Source organism: Meles meles, chromosome 2 (genome assembly GCF_922984935.1).
Source record: "Meles meles chromosome 2, mMelMel3.1 paternal haplotype, whole genome shotgun sequence".
Taxonomy (NCBI): Eukaryota; Metazoa; Chordata; class Mammalia; order Carnivora; family Mustelidae; genus Meles; species Meles meles.
In genome coordinates, this window is record NC_060067.1 from 134,967,797 (window position 1) to 134,984,445 (window position 16,649).

Here is a 16,649-nt window from a genome sequence, read left to right on the forward strand (position 1 = left end):
TATGTATAACATAAGCAACAAAAAAAAAAAACCCAAAAATTCTAAAAAATTTCTTGTGTGCTATATGACTTGGCCAGATTAAGATTCTCTATAATTTTTCCTGTCATGCAGTAGTGGGCCTTAGCACAGCTAAGGCTCTTGCTCACTTTCAAGGCTTGGTTTAGATGTCTTTAAGAAGTTTCCTTCAGTCTGACTGAGTTAAGTACCTCCCAGAAAATGTAAATGTACATTTATTTACCTTCACCACCTGCTATATGTCAAAATGATACATTTCTGTACATACCTTCCATGAATTTAATGTCTGTCCAGAGTAAGTGTATACTTGTTTTATTGCCAGCTTCTACCACAGAACTGGGCACTATTTACATTACTCATTAAATATTAGTTGAATGGAACTGAACTGATTTGGCTTCTGAGAGCCAAAGTTTCTAGTATATTAGCTTACTTTATTTTCACCCTGTTTTTCTTATTTGAGTGACTTCTTTGAAGAAACTCTAGTAATGTTGAGGCACTTAGAGTATTATTGTGGCTATTTAATTATAAATTACAATTTCATTCAAGCTGTGATTTTTACATTTTTAATACATTATTTAGTTATATTCAGGTACAATCTTTCCATTAAAACCGTAGTTAAGAGGGGCACCTGGGTGGCTCAGTAGGTTAAGCCTCTGCCTTCGGCTCAGGTCATGATCTCAGGGTCCTGGGATTGAACCCCGCATCAGGCTCTCTGCTCAGCGGGGGGCAAGTTTCCCCTTCTCTCTCTGCCTACTTGTGATCTCTCTCTCTGTCAAATAAATAAATAAAAACTTAAAAAAAATTATAAAAACAACAACAACAACAAATGTACCGAAGGAGTGCCTGGGTGGCTCAGAGAGTTAAGTGCCTGACTCTTGGTTTCGGTTCAGGCCATGATCTCAAGGTTGTAGGATAGAGCCCTGTATTGGGCTCGGCACTTATGGTGGAGTCTGCTTGTTCCTCTCCCTCTGCTCCTCTGCCTGCTTTCACACTTGTGCACTCTCTCCCTCTAAAAAATTAAAAAAGAAAAAAGTACTTAAATAGGAAAAAAATATGTCCTTTAAAAAAAGGCTACTTATATGGATGTGCTCAAGCTGAAAGCCATGCATACAATTTTTAAAACTTCCATTTGCCTACTAGTGAGAAATATAATATCCAGTGTTTAAGCAGCAACTTTTTGGAGTCACCTAGACACGGGATTAAATTTGGCTTTTGCAAATGAGTAACTGATTTTGGGAGATGCTATGAATCTTTATGAGATTCAGCTTCCTTATCTAAACTAACAGCAGTAACTTATAGTTTGTTGTGGGGCTCTAAGTGCTCACTTAGTAAATATTAGCCTCTATGAAATAATTTGTGTAGTTAGTCTTTGATGACAAAGGATTTCTTTCCCCATGGCCCCTTTCCTTCATTCAGAATGAGGTTGTTTTATTGCTTTTATTATTATTGTTTGTCATTTTGTATTAGTACTTTCTAATTGAATGTTTTTCAATTTCAAACCATTCATTGGAAAGAGAGATCACGTTCTTCCTTTTAATACTTACTAACTACTGATTTTCATGTTTTCCTTGAACCTCAGCACAATCTTCTGGCTTCCATGACCCTATGATCAGTGTAGGCCATGTTGCACCTGAACTCCACTTTGCATACAGTCTGTTAGTTGGGGGCAATTTGCTTTCCTCTCCCCAACTTCATTCATACCCAAATACATTATTTTAAAAGATTTTATTTATTTGACAGAGAGAGAGAGAGAGAGAGAGAGAGAGACAGTGAGAGAGAGAACACAAGCAGGGGGAGTGGGAGAGGAGGAAGCAGGCACCCTGCTGAGCAGAGCACCTGATGCAGTCTTGATTCCAGGACCCTGGGATCATGACCTGACTCGAAGGCAGCTGCTTAACCACGGAGCCACCCAGGCACCCCCAAATATATTTCTAAATATCTTGTTCTGTTCCAAGTTTCAAAATATCTTTTATATGACCTTTAAAAATAGTGTCCACTTGGAAACTTGGGTGCCTTCACCTCATTGGCTCCTCTGTACCCCTGACTCCCCCAGTCTCCCTCAGTCTTACTTTCTGTTCTAGCCCAACTTTTTTCCCTTGGTCACATGTTGTAAATGTTTTAGCGTCACATGTTTTAGCATCTGCATCTTTTCTCAATCTTTTCTTATGTATGACACAGGCTTCTCTCTTACTTTCCTATACCATGACTCCTGATTTTTCAAGATACTTCCTCTGAGATTTGTTACATACAGGTAGAACATTTTGCCTGCAAACAGTCCCTAACCAGGTATCCCCTTTCTATTAACTCATTCCTAGATTTACTTAAATGGAATCACATAATTTTGGAGCTTTTATCTATCTTAGATGTAAGATAGAGACTGTTTACTCTAGATATTGATATATCATATATACATTAGAGGTAGATATATCTACATAAGATACAGATATTTAGCCCAATTTCCTCATCTTGCAAATAAGAGTGCCGAAGCCCAAGGAGATCATTACAAGCATTGCATTTAAGTCTATTAAGATTACCTAGAAGGAATGAATGAATAGTCGTGTTTCAAAGGGAAATAAGCAATAAAACAAAACTAATGGAATAAGAGAAAATGCCTGATATGGATGCTTACTCATTTCACTAATTTTTTTAAAAGCCATAAAATACTAAGACTCAAGATAGAAAAGAAAATTAAAAACTAGGGGCCAAAACTCCTAGCAAAATTTAATTAAAAAAAAAAAGAAAAATTAGTCACACTTTTTTTGGTCATTTGATAAAATTACAATTTTTTTGTTATTTTTCCTCACTTTTCAACCAGTAATATGAATTGCATGGAAAATAAACAAAATAATTAAACATTATGGTTTCATTCCAATGCTTGCTGGTGTAGATGTATAAAAGAACAATCCATGGATTTTGCAATCATATCTAGGTTTTGATTCCTGTGGGCATCAGTTTACTCATTTGCAATATCATGAGTTAATGTAGAAATAAAAACATCTGGTAACAGACCTTGAGTCAGACACATATTTTAATGCAACATTCCCAAGAGGCAATTTCATCAAGCCATCTTTCTCTTCTATTTCCCGTAGGAGTATAAGACGTAAATGCAAAGACTGACATCAATACAGGTCTGTAGTTCATTGACTTTGTCTCTGGGGGATACTTTGTGCATATCCAGTGAATTCATATGAGTATTAATACAGCAGCTTTTCCTGGAAGAAGTTGGAGCACTGCACAGATATAAAAAGAATGACACAGTTAGAAGTATTCTAAGAATTTCCAAAATGCAACAGACACGTGAAGTGAGCAAATGCTGTTGGAAAATGGCACCAACAGACTTGCTCAACACAAGGTTGCCATAAAACTTTGATTTGTTAAAAAAAGACCATAGTGTCTGCGAAGCACAATAAAGTGTGATAAAACAAGGTATGCTTCTTTGTAACATTCTGGGAAAGGCGAAATTTTGTGGAATAGAAAAGGTGTGAGAATATCCAGCTAACAGTAAAGAAATAAAACTAATATGAATAATCAGATTCCATTTTCAAGTAGAATTCTCTAATTCAGAAGGGAATCAGAGACACACAGAATTCTAATGGCCATTTTCTCTCAACTTTTCTTCATATCATTCCTCTCTATAGCCAAAATCAGAAAGAAGGTGAATGGTACTATCATGCCTTAATAATTTAACTTGGAAAGAAAGAGAAGTATTTCTAAAACTCTATCATGGGTCCAGCTCACTGCTTAGTTTAGTGTGGTTTAGTGGACAGACTGGCTTGATTCTTCCTCCCCCTGTTACTCAGTGTGGGGCTCAAATTTTATAACCTGAGCTTCGGTTTCCTCTTATGTGAAGTGATCACATTAGTCACACACCCTCACAAGTACTTAAATATTTGACATAGTACTTGGCACATGCTAAGTGTTTAAAACTTCTAGCTATTATCATTTTACTTTGAATTTATAGAAACTACATCGTCATTATGCTCTTGCGCCAAAACAGTTGATAGATTTTTGTTCTTGGGTTTCAGAAAACCCAGTGGTTCCATAGTTGGTATTTAGTGTGTACATTTATTTCTTCTTCAGTCACTCTGGATCTGTTGGTGACTGTTGGCTTTACTGTTAGTTCATCGACATAGATTGATATAAAGAATTTTATATTTGGTTCATTAATTATGTGAGGATAAGGAATCAGCAGCCTATGTAGCTGAATGAGGATCTTAGAAATGGCCATTTCCAGGGTGCCTGGGTGGCTCAGTGGTTTAAGCCTCTGCCTTTGGCTCAGGTCATGATCTCAGGTTCCTGGGATCGAGTCCCACGTTGGGCTCTCTGCTCGGCAGGGAGCCTGCTTCCCTCTCACTTTCTCTGCCTGCCTCTCTGCCTACTTGTGATCTCTCTCTGTCAAATAAATAAATAAAATCTTAAAAAAAAAAAGAAATGGCCATTTCAGCAAACATGCTGACAAAGAAGCCCCTATGTATTACAGCTGTTCTCAAGCAGCAATCTATTTTCCATAGCACCGAAGTGGAGAAAGACAAAATTTCCCATTCGTCCCCCGAAGCAGAAAAACTTTTAAAATTCCAGGTTTGGGTAAGGAAAGGTGATGATATGTTCCAATGTATGTTCGAAGGTGGTTGTAGAATTTTTTTCTTTGTTAACAAAAAGTCATTATGAGGTAGAATTGAATCCATATGCACATTCACCCTGTAAAAAGTTCGATCTGTGTTTGAATTACAGGACAAACATGCAAGTTTCTATAATCAAACATGTCATTTTTGCTTCGTTTAGAAGGGAAAATAACATAATGAAAAGGGCAAACATCTTCTTGGTAAATATGAACTTTGGAGGAGGAGGCCCTGAAAATTTCAAGAGCAAAGTCTTTATGATTATAAATGAGAAGGGAGGACATTTAGTTATGATTTACTTACTTGTTTAAGAACTATTTTTTGAAAAACTTGTAAGTACCTGGCACTGTGATAAATGCACTGGGGACAGGTTGTAGAAAATAGCCCCTGCCTCCAAGAAGCTTCAAGAAGCAGAGGAGGAAGAACACAGGGTAGAAAATATTTCCTTAATAAGCAGAAATGGGATGTTGTGGGAACATCATGAGAGGGAAACCTTGAGTTCAAAAAAAAAAAAAAAAAAGAAACAAACGAACTGAAGAGAGACACAAGGAACTAGTCAGAAAAAGCAAAAACAATTTTAATAAAGAAAATGTCTGTCTTTCTAAAATCAAACACATTTAATACTTTTATAATACACTGAAGTTGTATTTGTTCCTCAAATTACCTTTGCTCCAAATGATTCTGAGGCTCAATCACGATTATAGAATACATAAAATTAAATATATTAACATGACACAACCACTTAGTAGTCTATAAAGTACATTATTTATGACTCCACAAGGCACAGAGTTTATACAGGTTAATAAGGGTTATATGAAGTGTTCTCAGTTTTCAGGTATTTAGCCCTGCTAGCCAGAGTGAACATTCTTTTAACAGCATACTTTGGTGTCCTTTTTTGAAGAATGGACATTGAAAAAGTTAAAAATGTGTTACTTTGTAGGCACTGATGTATGGAAAATACACTTTGTGTTTTTACATATTGTAAGCTGGAAATGTCTTTTGAGTCACATACAGATTTATGCTCGACAAACACTGAACAGTCTGTGAAGAAAGGAAAACCTCATGACCAACAATTCTGATGAATACAATTCAAATATATGCTGCAATACTAATTTGCTTGTTAAATTAATTACTCTGAAATCCTTTGGTTGTCAGGTACCAAAATAGTTTTGAAGTTAGAGAATTGCTTTCCCACTTAATTCTTGTGGGTGGCCCAATTCCCCATGATATTCACAGCTGAGAAGTATTTTTTAATGCATTTTTTTATGTCAAGTGATAATCAGGAACAAATTAAATCTGGTCTTACACACACACACAAAAAAATGCAAACCACTCAGTGACTTCAGACTGTAGGTCTGCAAGACGTAGGCTTAACTCCACATCTTGAGTGCTGCTTTTGCATGCTATCACCTCTGTAACAGACTGAAATATGTCTATCATTACATCAAGATTGCCCAGTCCAATGACCATCTAATCTAATCAACACAGGATGGCCTGACCTAATGAGTTTCAGATGCAGTGCTTCTAAAGTCAGTCAATAGTAATAATTTAAAGAAACTTCATTCCAACAAATTGAATATAAAAGTCTTTGTATTATATGCAGAAGTTTACAAAAAGCACTTCAAGGATGTCTGGTCAAAACTATTGCCAGAAGATTCCAAAGCCCATACATTTTGTCCCAGTGTGATTATGACATCTACAATAAAAGCAGTAAAAAGCAAGACAAGCAAATCTTGGTCTTTCTTAAATGATTATAACCTCATTCCCTGGGGGAACAGGTAATGAAAAGATGTTACAGGTTGTGCTTGTTTTAGACAGATGTCATCTGGGACCATATGCTACAGGAGTTTCAGATTTTTTCTTTATCATCAGTGTTGATTTTCTTAAATGCGACTGGGCTTGCTTGTTTCAAAGAAGTCTTAGAAACATCTGTGTGCATGGTAGACATGGCTATCGTCTCATAGTCATCATCCCGAGACCGGAAATCACAAAAGTTAAAGAAGAACTGCAAGTCTCTCTGGAAATTTTTGTTCAGAAATCCATAAAATATGGGGTTGACACAAGTGGATATCATTGCTGTGAGGTGGCACAGCAGGAACAACAGATTGTGGTTGCATGTAGCAATGATCTGATGATTCCAATCAAACACAGTGTTAAAGATGGTAAGGGGTAGCCAGCAGACCGCAAACGCTACCACGATGGACAACAGCATGATGTTGATTCTTTTGGTTTCACTGGACCTGTATTTATTGTCTCTCATCTTGTCCATCATGTTGTTTCTCCTTTTTAAGCGTATATATATCTACAAAGAGGGGGAAAAAAAAAGTTCAAGTAGAACCATGAATTTAATGTGGAATTCTGTGGAAAGAAGGTTAAAATGCAAGCGGTAGGGGGAAATGTTTTCTTACCTTGAAGTAGCAAATAAATATAAAACAGAGTGGGCCAAAATACTGCAGCATCAAGAGGAGAGTTGTATAAGATAACCTATGGGAGTCCGATGGAAACTTATCAAAGCACACGTATTTGTCCTTGAATGCGTCAAGTGTTACATTCTGGAACGGCTCATCTGTCAATACTTGATAGATGAGGAAAGGTAGAGAAGAAACCACAGCAAGGACCCAAATGACAGCAATACCTACGTAAGCATGTCTGTTACTGGGTCTCCACCCTCGCGGGTTGATTATCAGCTGATGGCGCTCCACAGCAATGAGAACCAGAGAGAAAATGGACACGGTGATTGAAACACATTGCACAAAAGGATTCAACTTGCACATTGCCTCACCAAAAACCCAGTGGTCCATTAAGGTGTAGACAAATGTGAAAGGGAGACACATGATGGCAACAAGCAAGTCTGAGAAGGAAAGGTTCACAATCAAGATATTGGTAACATTTCTCATCTCCTTTTGTTTCAAGATGATTATAATTAAGGCCAGGTTTCCGGAGACCCCAAGAATAATTACAGCTCCGTAAGCGAGAGCTAATGTAAATATCATGGCCAAGGGCAGATGACAATCATCGCTTTCAAAAGACAAAAACTGGGAATTCTCTGAAAAATTACAGAAGATTGAATGATTTTCAACCTGGGAAAATAATGTTGAATTCATTTTGATTGGTTTGGTTGTTATAGATTACTCTAGACAAATGGAAAATATGTTTCTTCAAAGCAGATCAAATGTTCAGCTTTTTCTTAATTCTCCATATTGCAATCCATTTCTCAAAATTATTCTGAATTCTTCATTCCCTTGAACTGAAAAATCTGTAAAGAAAAAATGACCAATGGCATTACTAATTTTATTCAGAGCAGTCAGTATAAATTCTGACTCATAGTACTGTTTTAAGTGAAGACATTGAAATAAATAAATGTAATCTGTATAAACATCTTTTTAAAATAGCAGAAAACAGTGCAAACATTTTTAAAAAAACACTTCTAATATTTTTAATTGGACTTGCAATTACTACATTTTGATTCAGCAAAATGTAGTAGTCTGTAAATTAGTAAGGTGTGTGTAAATCTTACCCCCAAAAGTTTTATATAAACCAATGTTACAGATTCCTAAACATTATAAAAATATGATTATGGAAAAAAAATTAATGCACAGATTACTACATAAGCTATGAAATAAAGAAAAACAACAATAAAAATTTCCCTTATTCTTCCTCCTACTATAGAAATGAACTAATTCATTAAGTTGTACTAAAAACTCCACCATATACTGAACTGCTCTTTGAGGCAGACATTATTTAGCAAAAGTATATGCAAAAGGGGATCATCAATACAGTGAAATATCAGAAACCTTTGTCACTACAAAGGGCTGATATCCAAGATCTATAAAGAACTCCTCAAACTCAACACACATAAAACAGATAATCATGTCAAAAAATGAGCAGAAGACATGAACAGACACTTCTCCAAAGAAGACATACAAATGGCTATCAGACACATGAAAAAGTGTTCATCATCATTAGCCATCAGGGAGATTCAAATCAAAACCACATTGAGATACCCCCTTACACCAGTTAGAATGGCCAAAATTAACAGCATAGTAAATAACATGTGTTGGAGAGGATGTGGAGAAAGGGGAACCCTCTTACACCATTGGTGGGAATGCAAGTTTCCACCCTTTGGAAAACAGTATGGAGATTCCTTAAGAAATTAAAAATAGAGCTTCCCTATGACCCTGCAATTGCACTACTGGGTATTTACCCCAAAGATGCAGATGTAGTTAAAGGAAGGGTCATCTGTACCCCAATGTTCATAGTAGCAATGGCCACAGTCGCCGAACTGCGGAAAGAACCAAGATGCCCTTCAACAGATGAATGGATAAAGAAGATATGGTCCAGGGGCGCCTGGGTGGCTCAGTGGGTTAAAGCCTCTGCCTTCGACTCAGGTCATGATCCCCAGGTCATGGGATCAAGCCCCGCATCGGGCTCTCTACTCCGCAGGGCGGCAGCTTCCCTTCCTCTCTCTCTCTGCCTACTTGTGATCTCTGTCTGTCAAATAAATAAATTAAAAAAAAAAACAAAACTTAGGAAAAAAAAGATATGGTCCATATATACAATGGAGTATTATGCCTCCATCAGAGAGGATGAATACCCAACTCCTGTATCAACATGAATGGGACTGGAGGAGATTATGCTGAGTAAAATAAATCAAGGAGAGAGAGTCAATTATCATATGGTTCCACTTACTTGTGGAGCATAAGGAATAACAGAGAGGACATTGGGAGATGGAGTGGGGACATGAGTTGGGGGAAATTGGAGGGGGAGACAAACCATGAGAGACTGTGGACTCTGAGAAACAAACTGAGGGTTTTGGAGGGGAGGGGAGTGGGAGGCTGAGTGAGCCTGGTGGTGGGCATTAAGGAGGGCATGTATTGCATGGAGGATTGGGTGTGTTGCATACACAATGAATGCTGGAACACTGAAAAGAAATAAAATAAATTGGAAAAAAACAAAACAAAACAAAACAAAACAAAAGACCCTTTGTCATATGAAGGACTGTGGAAGGGACAGAAGACGTTTAATCCAGAAAAGACTAGGGATGGTATAGACCTTTTCTCATATTTAAATGGGTAGCATTTAAGCCCTGGGAACTGGGCTTAAAATATCATATTTAACTATACAAGTAAGAACGAGGACCAGAGAAAGTATAACATAGTGTGTATTAAAAATAAAACAAAACAAATTTCACATCATTATGAGGAACAAAAGTTTAATGAAAAAAAATCACCTGCCTGCAAAACTCTGGGATGCTCCATACATAAGAGTTTGCAGCTAATGTATGAAAGACTTTTGGGGAGCTCTTACATTGTGTGGAAGATTTAAGTGGCTATAACAAATTCCTTCTAACTTTAAGGTTCTAGGATTTTAAAATATCAGCAGTTTTCAAAGAATTTCTAAGGTTTTATACATGTAAATATCCTCCCTCCCCACTAGACTGTATACTGATACAAGGCAGGGACCTACATGTTTGGGGTAATTTTGATCTTTCACAGCATTTTGTGATACAAAGACTCTTTTCTAACCAACAAGAGAAATTACAGACAGTGGTTTTTAGAGATGAAAAGCTCCTTTTAAAAAAATCTGATTTCCTCTAGTTTGCGAAATAAATATGAGATTCAGGGTTTCTTATGTTAATTAACAGGCCATTGTGCTTGTGTTAAGAAAGGGAATTGTATTTATTTCTTTTTTTATGTGAGAATAAAGAAAATCATGCAGATTTACTTCCACTTCAAAGGAGATAAGAAATTTAATGAACATTTGCCTTTTAAGAGGCACATCTAATGAAATTTTCCTTGAGTGCTTTTGCTTTCTAGAATATGAGGTGTTTTTTATTATAAAACCACAACGTGGCTTTAGAAAACTGAAGAATAAAAATAAAGGTTTCTGGGCACCTGGGTGGTTCAGTGGGTTAAAGCCTCTGCCTCGGCTCAGGTCATGATCCCAGAGTCCTGGGATGGAGCCTCACATCAGGCTCTCTGCTCAGCAAGGAGCCTGCTTCCTCCTCTCTCTCTCTCTCTCTCTCTGCCTGCCTCTCTGCCTACTTGTGATCTCTATCTGTCAAATAAGTAAATAAAATCTTAAAAAAAATTTAAAAAAAATAAAGGTTTCTAACATTTAGTGAGAATGGAAGAATTAAGACTAGGAATGATTTCAAGTGTAAACTTTTTTTTTTGTTTTTCCTTTCTTTTCTTTTTTTTTTTTTTGTAATTATGTTATGTTAGTTACCGTACAGTGTAAACGTTTTTAGAAGTATGGCTCTCCCTTCCTCTGTGCAACAACCAATACATAATGGCTCCTGAACTCATGCAGCCATCACCCTTTATCTCTCAAGAATGACATAGGCATGGGGCATGTGGGTGGCTCAGTCCGTTAAGCATCTGCCTTTAGCTCAGGTCATGACCCCAGGGTTCAGGGATTGAGTCCCACATAGGCTCCCAGCTCAACAGAGAGTCTGCTTCTCCCTCTCCCACTCTCCCTGCTTGTGATCTCTCTTTCTGTGTCAAATAAATTAATAAAATCTTTAAAAAAATGCTAAAGGCAGAGAGAATAATCTTCCTCTTAGTGTCTGAGAACAAACCTTGAAGAAGTAAGTAATAATCTAACATTTCTTTACAAATTCCTCACTGAAGAATTCAAGAAAATTTTCCCATCATACCTCATATTCGTGTTGCTGTCAAGATATTCAACATGACTTATTAGTTTAATTGTGAGTTTCTCTTCATTATTTAAAGTAAAACTAGCATGACTGGAAAGTGCATCCTCTTTATCCCACAACTTCTCAAGGCTCCCTGTCACTACACACACCAGGAGAAATAAGTATCCTGGAAAAAGACACTATGAGTACATTCCTCAGCCTAGCACTTGAAGACCTCTACATTTTGCTTCTGTTTGCCTTTCACTTCCTGCCCCAAGAGCCCCATGGTGAATGCTCTGTTCCAAATGGGTCAGTGTCTTCACAGTACACCAAGTGCCCCTCAGCCCGTTTTAGCTTCTGCATTCATCTCTGTCTCTGCCATTGCTCTTGCTGGGTACTCTGTCTCATCACCAATTCAAATGCTACCCATCTTTCAAAGCACCATTTAGTGCCCCCAAATCCTTATCTGGCTCCTCCCAATTACGCTGTAATCTTTTTAAGGTAGGTAGTGTGTATACCTCAGAGCACCTTCCAAATACTAGATTTAGAACAAAAATGTGTTGACTGACATTGTAGGCTCACGGCTGGAATAGTACATTCTTGTGTGAATTAATCCTAACATCAATAACTGAATTCTGTCATAGTCCTTTTATATGCCTGATGGATACTAATTACAATACTCATTATATTAGGTCAGGTATATAAGGGGAAATGTTCCATTTCCGTGTTTATAAAAAAGGAATTGTTTCTGGGGCGCCTGGGTGGCTCAGTGGGTTAAGCCGCTGCCTTCGGCTCAGGTCATGGTCCCAGGGTCCTGGGATCGAGCCCCGCATTGGGCTCTCTGCTCCGCAGGGAGCCTGCTTCCTCCTCTCTCTCTGCCTGCCTCTCTGCCTAGTTGTGATTTCTCTCTGTCAAATAAATAAAATGTTTAAAAAAAAAACTTTATAAAAAAAAAAAAAGGAATTGTTGCTGAAAGAAAATTCATTCATCCAGTAAATATTTATTGAAAACTGGGGCGCCTGGGTGGCTCAGTGGTTTAAGCTGCTGCCTTCGGCTCAGGTCATGATCTCAGGGTCCTGGGATGGAGTCCCGCATCGGGCTCTCTGCTCAGCAGGGAGCCTGCTTCCCTCTCACTCTCTCTGTCTGCCTCTCTGCCTACTTGTGATCTCTCTCTGTCAAATAAATAAATAAAATCTTAAAAAAAATATTTATTGAACACTTAGTTTGTGCCAGGCATGGTTTTAGTGGAGACAACAGTGACCTTCTCTTTGAGTTTCTAGTCTTGTGGACAAAGAAAGCCAAGAAAAAGAAATTCGTTAAAGGGAAAGTATGGCAGATGGTAAGTATTACACAGAAAAAGCAACGAAGGGGATCTGGGGTTGTTGGGAGTTACACTTTGTTACTGAGTGGTAAGGAAGGCCTCTGCTTGTCCGAAAAGATGGCATATGAACTAAGACTTGAAAGTGGTAAGTGAGGAAGCCGTGTAGATATGTCAGGGATTGCATCCCATGTGAAAAGAACAAACATAAAATCCTTAAGGCTGGCGTGTTCCTGGTATGCTAAAGAGCAATGAGAAGTGCAAAAAAGAAGGGAGAGACTAGTAGAAAGTTAATTAGAAAGGGTAAACTGAAGAGGAACAGATTACATTTAGGACTTATTCCATGGGACAGTCTGACTTTTTCTCTGGGAAAGATGAGGAATCACTGGAGGTTCTTTGGTAAAGGCGTGAAGTTATATGACTTGTTTTAAATGATTACTCTATTTGCTGTTTTCAACAGATTTAAGATAGGACAGAGAAGAAGGAGAGAGATTCATTAAAAGGCTAATACAATAATCCAGATTAGAGATAACGGAGGCACAGACTAAAGTGTTTACCGTGGAAAGGAAGAAAAATAGAAGTTTTTAACCCACTGACTTATTTTGACCAAATCCAATACATAATACGGTGTGTGGGCTACAAGGGCAGTTTCTTATGGTTTTAGGGGAATACTGCAATTCAACTCTGACACCTTTGAAATTATATTTGATGGACACGCTCTGGTAAGGAACAGTAGTCTTTCTACTAAGTAGATGTTAAGTGAGCTATACAGAAAATGTAAACTAATTTTTTTAAAGTATTTGCAAATCTTCCTTTTCTAAGTGCATATATGATAGTCATTCTAGTTTGGTAAAACAGTTCTGCATTGGATAAAATGTGTATTTTCAGCCTACCTTAGTATAACTTCAAGAAAGAATAGTTGCCAGAAAATAATGCTGAGAAGGAATTTATATACATTATCTTTGGAAAGGAAAATAACTTGATAGTTACTATCCCGATATTTAAAATAAGATATGCAACTACAGACATTGCAAAAATTAAAGCCTGTTAAATCTCAATATAGCTGTTATAAGCAATTAGAGACAAAACAGAGATACTACATGCATCAATAGTTGGAAACTTGGTCCCTTTTCAAAGGGAAATGTCCTTTTCCTTTCCAACGAGAATGCTGGCCTTTCACTGCTTGCCTTTCTTAGTGCTGTCACTACCTGAAAATACAAGTTTCTGGTCGTAGTCTGCAGCAGATACATTTTTTCATACCTTGGAACTGTCTGTTCACCTTACTTGTTTTGGAAAAGAAATGCCAGCCTTGTTACACACAGCCTCCCAAAGTTACTGCTAGTGTAGCTGTGTGATTATGTAATCCTCTGTTTTTCCTCCCCTGGTTCAACGACAGCTGCCTTAAAATGATAAGGCAAGACTCAGAATGCAGTAGTCACTCCCCGAAAAGCACTCACGCTTTAGTCATAGGTGAGCAGCTGGGCTGGATAGCTTTCTGCTCTCTTCACCAGGGAAGCATTCTAAAGTCTTGGGACTGCCAGATACTGCTTCTCCATTTCTGTGCAGATAGAGACAGGCAGGCTCTGCACGCCCCCCTGCCTGCGTGTCACCTAGTGAGTTAGGCTTTTGCACAGGATCCAGGTGGGCATAACAAATCTGAGCACTCTGGGCGGGGTGGGGGTGGGGGTGGGGGGGTGGGGGGGGTGGGGGTGGGGTGTAAGGAAAGAAAAAGTAAAAATAAATGTCAAAACACACTCCCTCTCTGCCTTCCCCTAGGTTTTTCTGTGCTCTAGCAGTTGGCAGAGAATGAAATGGCATGGTTCAATCAAAATTCCTATTGCCATTCTTACATGCCCACCTTTTTCATATTGTGTAACTGGGTGAATTGCCCCAAATTTTCCTCATCCTCAACCGTCGTCCCCCCCCCCCCCCCCCACGCCTTCACAAACACCCATCTATCAATGAACATCTCTACCTGTGATGATGAGACTGGCAAACAAAACAACCAACCCAATCAAAAATTTTTGAAAAGGGGCAGAGTCCAAACACAGTTCTCTGTGACTAACATCAGTTCTTAAAACATTCGCCTGTCTAGTCTACCTGGAGACCAGCGGAACACTCTTAACCACCTGTACCTCTCGTCCATACCGGATCTCCTAAGCTTGCCAGGTTCCGTCATCGCTGTTCTAAAAGCAGCTGAAGAGTTCAGTGATTGAAAGAATACGGCGCAGGGTGTACTACCAGGGCGCACAGACTGGACGGGTCAGCACCGAGGGAGAGGGGCTCCTTTCCTGGCCAAATGCGCGGAACCCCCAAGTGTCCGGGGGAACCGTGCCTGCGCTCAGGTCCGCGGCCCCCCCAGGCAAGCCCGCGCCTTCGCGGGTTCCCTGCGGAACACGTGCGGCCCGAGGGGGACCAAGATGGACCGCCGGCCAAACCCCCCCACTCCCCAGACCATCCCAGCGACCCGTTCCTGGGTGCAAACTCCAGCGCGGCCGCCTGGGCAGCCAGCTCCAGAAAAACGCCAAAGATAAGCGAGGTCAGGGGAGGACGGTCTTAGGAGAACCCCAAGTGGGGAGAACTCGTACCCCGATGCAGAAGCCTTGGGGGAGCAGGGTGCGCGGATGCCGCCAACTCCCGGTTCCAAACGTCGCCCGCATGCACGGGCAGCAGTCCCGGAGCGGTCCGATCCTCTGCAACACCTTGCGACCTGCCTGCACCGAGAGCCCAAGGGAAATGCCGGACGCGCCCCACCTCAGTGTCCCAGAGTCAATTTCGGGCGCTTGCACGTTTTTTTCCCCTCCTCTCTCATCCTTCACGCCATCAATGAGAGATTTCTCAAAAAGTCCCTTAAAAGGTGTAAACTTGAAACTTACCCTCTGTTGGATTCGTCTTTTACGCCCGTTTAATGAAAGCGGGAAGAACGGTAACGGAAGGGAGCAGAGAGCGGAGAAAAGATCCGCTGGTATTTCTCCTGCTCAAATCCTAAAGATTGATGAAGATAGGAAGAGACGCCCCCTTAAAGCCGAACTCCACCTCATCCCCGAATCACGTGACGGCGCCCCCTGAGTAGCGCCCGATGCTCCCCCCGCAGCCACCGGGGCTTGGATGTACACCTCTGGGGCGCGTTGCCTAGGAATTCTGGAAAGAAGAGCAATTAAACATATCTGCACATTGTTCGACACAGACGCACGGTGCGGAGGAGAGTAAGCCCTCATCCGCACCCTCCTCGACTCCCCGGAAGGCGAGACGATTTTAGCAGGCTTTTCCGAAGTCGGAGCCGCGGTGTGTCCCTTTGTTTGCGGGTCAGTGCCATCTTGTGGCCGAAGTTATAACCGGCTGGAAAGCGGGAGCGTCCGCCGAACTCAAGAATGAAAGGGATTGGTATTTGGGAGAAAAGGAAGCCTGGAAGTCACTGCAACAATGCCACTAATGGGTTTCTCGCTTTCTTTTGTGACGTTTGTATATTTCTCACACCAGTGCCAAGAAGGTTTTTCCCCATTTTTAAAAGCGAACAAAGAGAAGACCTTTATTAAAAAAAAAAAAAAAAAAAAAAGGAAAGAAAGGAAAAAAAGAAAAAAAGGTAGCAAATCTCGGAGGAGATAGCCTGACCCTGTAGTCCTTTCTTTCCACTGAGAAAATGCCCTCAGGTTTGTTCCCAGTGCCTAGCTGCATTCTTTAGCTGCATTCTTTAGGGGAGCACGATGAACGGAACATTTCCCTACTGGTCACAAAGAGTCAATGCCATTTCCTCGGAGCTTAGTCTACTGCTGTACTGAACGTTATGAAGGAAAGAATGGCATGTACGCAAGAGGACCTTGACAGTGGCAAACCCATCATGGTGCCGGGGCATTCTGGATAATTACTGATACACTGATCTTGGATGTTTTGCATAGTTGTGTTCCACTTTGAAAAACCAAAGTTGTGTATTTCATAAACACATGCACACAAAAATTGTTTACTGGTGAGGATGAATACAACTTCTTCCAAATCAAGCTGCCAGAAAATAAAAAGTGTTCCTAATAAAGATAAACAACACGGCCTACGATATGCCCAGAAT

The 16,649-nt window shown here is 39.7% G+C and overlaps 1 protein-coding gene across 3 annotated transcripts; it reads right to left on the reverse strand.

The window, feature by feature from the left end:
- Positions 1-5,190: 5,190 nt before the first annotated feature.
- Positions 5,191-15,796, reverse strand: NPY1R (neuropeptide Y receptor Y1). Of its 3 annotated transcripts, none has more exons than XM_045984937.1 (4): positions 15,466-15,796; positions 14,047-14,254; positions 7,043-7,890; positions 5,191-6,936 (listed from the first exon to the last, which is right to left on the reverse strand). In XM_045984937.1, exons 3-4 carry the CDS (start codon positions 7,736-7,738, stop codon positions 6,484-6,486), a joined length of 1,149 nt encoding a protein of 382 aa, XP_045840893.1. In that variant the 5' UTR covers positions 7,739-7,890; positions 14,047-14,254; positions 15,466-15,796; the 3' UTR covers positions 5,191-6,483. The 3 variants fall into 3 exon arrangements, with proteins under 3 accessions (XP_045840893.1, XP_045840901.1, XP_045840884.1); XM_045984945.1 differs by lacking the exon at positions 15,466-15,796 and adding an exon at positions 15,178-15,367; XM_045984928.1 differs by lacking the exon at positions 14,047-14,254.
- Between the last annotated feature and the right edge of the window lie 853 nt (positions 15,797-16,649).

What these genes read in the sequence shown, in the direction of transcription:
- NPY1R (XM_045984928.1), bottom strand. Translation starts at nt 7,738, where the DNA reads ATGAATTCAACATTATTTTCCCAGGTTGAAAATCATTCAATCTTCTGT. An exon ending in TATTTATTTGCTACTTCAAG is followed by an intron (nt 6,937 to 7,042) that starts GTAAGAAAACAT and finishes CCCTCTTTGTAG; the next exon opens with ATATATATACGCTTAAAAAG.